Source organism: Carassius carassius, chromosome 1, assembly GCF_963082965.1.
Source record: "Carassius carassius chromosome 1, fCarCar2.1, whole genome shotgun sequence".
In the NCBI taxonomy this organism is placed as follows: Eukaryota; Metazoa; Chordata; class Actinopteri; order Cypriniformes; family Cyprinidae; genus Carassius; species Carassius carassius.
In genome coordinates, this window is record NC_081755.1 from 673,881 (window position 1) to 680,104 (window position 6,224).

Sequence of the window (6,224 nt, forward strand, 5' to 3'; positions counted from 1 at the left end):
GGGACTGGTGTAATGGCAGCTATTTTTAGTTCTGGAGGAACAATTCCAGAGGTCAATGACAAGTTCACAATTGAAGTCATAAAAGGGCAGATTGATGCAAGGCAGTTCATGATGACCGAGCAGGGAACCGGATCTAAAATACTGGTTGTAGAGTTCATGGACTTCACTGTACTTATAATAAAATCATCTCCGACCATTTCAAAGTTTGAAAAGGTAGTAGTTGGGAAGTTTGAAGGCTGGATATTAACTAGCTCAAGAGGAGTGATGGTATTTAAAGTGCTATATATATCCTCAACCTTACCAGTGAAATAATGAAGAAACTTATTGCACTGTTCAACAGAGGAATGAACAACGGCCTTAGTCGGTTTGAGAAGATTGTCAACAGTCTTAAACAGCGATTTAGTATTTGTTGCAGCGTTACCAATAATGCTTGAATAGTAGCTCTTACGTGCAGTATTCAAAGCAGAATGGTAAGCAGACTGTTGTTCAGTGTAAAGAAGCCTGTGCACCGTCAGGCCAGATTTTTTGTACTGCCGTTCTAATTGTCTTCCGGCAGCTTTCATTAAACGTAAATCCGGGGTAAACCATGGACAGGGTTTCCTAAAAGTAACAAGCCGTTCTCGCACAGGTGCGAACTCATCCAAAAGTGAGGAAAGCATGGAATTATAGTGCTCCACGGAGTTAGTAGTGGGAAGCCCAGAGACAAAAGTCGAAAAAAGAGTGAAGTCCATGTGCTTGATGTTACGGAATTTGATAGTGCGCTCAGAAATAGATCGTGAAGACATAACATTTATGTCAAAAGTAATAAGTCTATGATCACTTATACTCATGTCGATACTATCCAGAGATTGGATACCAACACCAGCAGAACATACCACATCCAATATATGGCCCAGCCTATGGGTCGGAAAAGTAACATGCTGTTTAAAGTCAAAACCATCCAAAATGTCCAAAAAAGTAGCAGTTTTGACACAGTTTGGATTATCAATATGGAAATTGACATCGCCAGTCAAGACCATAGACGGACAGAGTGGACTAAGAAGTGTCAGCAACTCAGTAAACTCAGAAAAAAATAAAGGATTAGGTTTTGGTGGACGATAAATTAGCAGCACAAGAATAGGTGAAGCACCATTGACTTTAAAAACCAGACATTCAAATGATGAAACAGTAGGAGCATCAATAACATCAATTGATATATTAGATACAAATATTGCAGCCAAGCCACCACCCTTACCCGAAGCTCGAGGCACGTCAATATATTTATATCCAGATGGGGCACACATGTTCAAATTAAGATAGTCATTGTCTTTATGCCAAGTTTCACTGAGACAGAGAATATCAATTTTCCTGTCAAGGATAGTGTCAGTGATAAGTGCCGTTTTATTGTTTATTGACCTCGTGTTGAAGTGAGCGAGTCGCATAGTGCTACAGCACACATTCGCCGCGGGTTTTTGAGAGAGAACCTCTGGATAGCGTAGGTTACTATGGCCGATTCCACGGGAACCCGAAGTACGACGCAGCGAGCGCCTGCGGTTAGACCAAAGTGCAGTGACTCCAGCACCGGCAGTAGAGCGACTCTGACGAGACCCTCTATGATTATAACTAGGCCGGCGGAGGAGCTGCATGGAACGCAAAGTTTGTATGACGCTGATATCTGGACGGTAATGGTGTCCCAGGGACAAAAGATCAGAGAGAGAGTACCTCAGCATGGTGAAGTCCAGAAGTACGGTCCACTGCTTTACGCTGGTTCCTGATAAAATCAGATCGCAAATAATCCAGGTGATCATATGAAGTCGCATGATAACATCCAAGAGTTGTTACACAGCCATTGCACACGGAGAACTTGACGCAACTCCAGTGACTCGTTTGATCTCACACGGAGACAGCAGCAACAGGCAGAGACAGTGCAGGTGAATCACGGCAACCAGATGTGAGCAGCAGCAGATAGACCAGGGGGAAACACTTTAAAACGCTGGCTCAGTAAAGGTAAATATATGGAAATCCAGCAGCAGGTTAAGACTCAGAAGAGTTTAAAATTATTCAGAAGAGTTTAAAATTAATTAAAATAATAAACAACTAAAAATACGGCAGGAGAAGTGGCAGCCAAACGTGCGCCAACGTCCTCTCCGAAACCGGAAGTTTTATCTGTTGCCCCTCTCGATGTGCTGTAATGTGCTAAATGTGATCACTGGATCTACATTGGTGTATTCTGCTGTATTCTGAAATCCTTTGTTTCATCCATAATAATGCATTGAATAATATATAGTATATTAATCACATTGCTGTCAAAAATGTTTTACACCTGTAAACAGAGACTGCAGAGTAGTTATAATTTAAGTTAAAATATTGCAGTTATGTTGTGTACTTACATCTTAAATATACAAGACAAGTACACTATTATAACTACAGATTGAACATGCAGGTACTTTATAAGTGCAATGAAAGAACATAAGTACATTGTATCAAGTGGTTAATCTGTCATGTAAGTACATAATTGTTGAGGACAGCTAATATAAAGTGGAACCAACAAGACAGTCCCTCAGTTTTTTTGTTTCCCCCTCCACCCCTGGATACAGCAGTGTCACAGTAAGGGTTAAATTCTGAGCGGAGGAGGTGTTTAACAAACTGAAACTAAGTTTTGCCTGCTCTCATTCACTTCGGCTAAAGTTCCTCTGTCATCGACAAACATGGAGCTGTATCTGCCCATTCTTACCTTCACTGCTTTTCTCTCAGCTCATGCTCAGTGTAAGTTCATACTTTGCATATAAAAATATTTACACTGATTTTTATATGAAAAGCCCGTACACAGATGTATGATTTCATGTTTGCAGTAATTCCTTAAGCGATATACACTACTGTTTAAAAGTTTGGCATCAGTACAGATTTTTTTTTTTTAAGAAGTCTCTTATGCTCATCAAGGCTGCATGTATTTTGATAAAAAAAATATATATTTTAGTGGTCAATTCAGTTTATTTCTGTGATCAAAGCTGAGTTTTCAGCATCATTACTCCAGTGTTCAGTGTCACATGATCTTCAGAAACCATTCTAATCCACCTTATTCTTTAAAGTAGAAGTAAGTGTTTATTAGCTGCTTTAGGGAAATAACCAGAACAATAACCACATGCATTAAACAAAAATTTAAAAATAAAAAATAAAATTTACAAATAGATGCGATCGCTCTTACAGGAAGAAAATGGTGGATATGCTGATTTATTATTGAAGTTAAAACAAAAAACATGCAGACCCCAAAGTTTTGAATGGTGGTGTATATTGTTAAAATAGATTTCTAAATGCACTTTTTGGAAACACTTTTTATTTTAAGGTCTCCTTGATACATGTTACATTTACTTACATTAATAATGACAAATAATTATGCACAATTACATGCAAGTAACCCTAATCCTAACACTAATCCTAATGGTCACACTTTATTTTAATGTAGATGTCAGGTATATAGATATAGATATAGGCAGCTACTGTTACACATGTTGCAAGGACGAGTCTGTTACACAGATACTTATGTAACCAAAATATTGTTACATTTGTGTTGCAGACTTTATATATAACATAATTATTAATGGAAGTACACAGACATAAGCTACAGTGTATCAGGATTGTAGTTAAGTGTATAAGTAGCTGTGTAACAGACTCATGTGTAACACACAGAATCTGCCTGTTACATCTACATAATTACTAACTGTAAGTACAGGCTGTTTCATGCAAGTACAACGGCTACTACTAAGTACTCTGTATCATGACAAAATAAAGTGTCACCATTCTAACCATATAGTAAGTGCACGTAGTTTATTAATATTACTCAGTACTTAAATGTTTAATTACACTGTAACAAGGACACCTTAAAATAAAGTTTAACCTTTTTGTACATTTATTTCGATCATCATGTGACTAGTTAGCTAACGGATGACTGAAGGTCATTTAGTATATTGGGTGTTAACAACGGCTGTATAGAACATCTGCACATTTGGAAAGCCTGGTGCTTTGAATAATTGACAAAAAAAGGTTTTGTGTTAATTGCCAAAACACATTAGTTATATCTGATATGTAATTTGTCTTTTGATGTTTCTTCCATTTCAGTAGAGCATAACGATTTCTCAACTACTGGATGCTCTGGAACAGATAACGAGTCTATGATTGGATCTGACGGAGAGGAGGCGTGGCACGCCGACTTCAATCAGAAGACAGGAGTCGTTACGTTACCTGATTTCGCAGATCCTATGAGCTTTTCAGGATTTTATGAAGCAAGTGTTGCACAGCAAGAAGTATGCAAACAAAACCTGGCTGTACTCATTAAAGCTTACAAGAGCCCACCAGAGGAAATGGGTACGACATGAATTTGCACTGGGAAAAATTAATATATTTTTTAACAGGCACTTTATGAGCTACATGTTATGAATTCAACTGTCAAACTATTAAATTCAATAACTATTAAATATGATATTAGTGTTCTTATTCCTGTATTTTAATTGAAAGAGGTCAGATGTACTGCTGCAGAGTTCAACACAGTTATGTGTGTTCACAGATCCTCCGGAGACATCCATCTATCCGAGGAACTATGTGCAGCTGGGTGTTGAAAACACGCTCATCTGTCACGTGATGGCCTTCTTTCCTCCACCTGTCAACGTCTCGTGGGCTAAGAACAATGTGATTGTGACAGGAGACGTGAGTCTGAGTCAGTATCGGCCGAATAGAGACGGATCCTTCCACGTCTTCTCCTCTCTGAAGATCACTCCTGAAGAGAAAGACATCTACAGCTGCACAGTGAACCACCAAGCGCTCCAGGGCCAACCGCAGACCAGAATATGGAGTAAGAGCCGTTTACAAAGAGTTGATTTAAAATCAGCAGCACTGATTCTGTGACAGATGAAACAGTGAGCGCCGAGAGGATTGTAAATCTGCTCAACAGCTGTTCTCACATTCATACACTGAATTCATCTAACATGTTCCTCTAATCCCCAGGCGTCCCGGCGGCGGCTGCTGTCCTGCCCAGTGTGGGTCCGGCGCTCTTCTGTGGAGTGGGACTGACTCTGGGGCTTCTGGGAGTCGCTACTGGACTCTTCTTCATCATTAAAGCAACGGTGACTGACACGCCAGACATGGCCAAAAACATCAAACATTTAATGCAGTGGACCCAGTCAAAGACCGTTTCTGCAGGATTCTGAAGACATGACATTTGCAGTTCATCAGTAATCCAAATAAATCTGAATATTACTCCATCATTCAAATAAGACACTTCTGCTACCTTCATGCTAAATGTAGGTGATTTTGTCATGAACTCAAATTTTGTTTCAGAGTTTTGAACATGTTTCAAATCTTTTACTATTATTAAGCTAAATTAATAAAATTGAAATGTCTATGGCAGTGTATTTCTTTGTACACCTGGAATAAGCCGTTGGAAATAAAGCTTGCAGGGACTGAGAAGGCACAGATGTGTAGAAGTGTACTTTACAGTGATATAAAGCAGTCACTTTCTACAATTGTTTTTATCAGATGTTATACACTGACTAACAGCTCATTTATTCACGTGCATTTGAATGCTCAGAAATTATATTTAACTGGTTGTTTAATCTGGTTAAATTGATTTACATATCAATGGCTTTTTGTTTTACATCTACAAATGTTAGTAATTTTAAGCACTTCACAACATTGTAAGCATTCAAATGCACATTAACCCTTTCACACATAAGTTTAATGTCTGCATCAAATAAAACCTAAAGTTTCCATACATCACCATCCTGAAATAAAGTCGGCCGCAGCTTCCAGTTCACATGGACTTAAAAACATTCAAGCTGCGCCCCAGAGTGAGTTTCTTTAAGGAGACCATTATTTTCAATAATGCGATTCAATGTGTTGGTGCCTGTATATTTTACACTGGCACAAAATATTTTACAAATTGTATGTGTTTTTATCTAAATTTTCATCTCTCTTGTAAACCCAAAGTGATTCCAAACACTGGATTTGCAGTTATGGTGTGGAAGATGCAGCTCTATCTCTACCATGTTAATATATGATCTATGTGACTCTCTAATGTTGGGATGTATCGTATTCACTTAGCAGCAGTGATGAGAGAATGCACTTGACAAACTGCTTGGGGACGAGAAATCAATCTACATATAAAGAAACTAGTTTTCACCGATGCAAATGTTAAAAACAATGCATTGTGATATAACACACACATATGCAAATGCACACTTTTATAAATCAAT

At 38.4% G+C, this 6,224-nt stretch overlaps 1 protein-coding gene across 1 annotated transcript; it reads left to right on the forward strand.

The window, feature by feature from the left end:
- The first annotated feature begins 2,631 nt into the window (after positions 1–2,631).
- Positions 2,632–5,203, forward strand: LOC132134493 (H-2 class II histocompatibility antigen, A-U alpha chain-like). The gene is made up of 4 exons (XM_059547095.1): positions 2,632–2,745; positions 4,096–4,341; positions 4,541–4,825; positions 4,978–5,203. The coding sequence occupies exons 1-4, from the start codon at positions 2,688–2,690 to the stop codon at positions 5,178–5,180; spliced, it is 792 nt and encodes a 263-aa protein (XP_059403078.1). The 5' UTR covers positions 2,632–2,687; the 3' UTR covers positions 5,181–5,203.
- The last annotated feature ends 1,021 nt before the right edge of the window (positions 5,204–6,224 follow it).

Excerpts from the sequence above, each read along its gene's own strand:
- LOC132134493 (XM_059547095.1), top strand. The coding sequence starts at position 2,688 with ATGGAGCTGTATCTGCCCATTCTTACCTTCACTGCTTTTCTCTCAGCT. Across the intron at positions 4,342-4,540 it reads GAGCCCACCAGAGGAAATGG|ATCCTCCGGAGACATCCATC; the intron begins GTACGACATGAA and ends GTGTGTTCACAG. Across the intron at positions 4,826-4,977 it reads ACCGCAGACCAGAATATGGA|GCGTCCCGGCGGCGGCTGCT; the intron begins GTAAGAGCCGTT and ends TCTAATCCCCAG.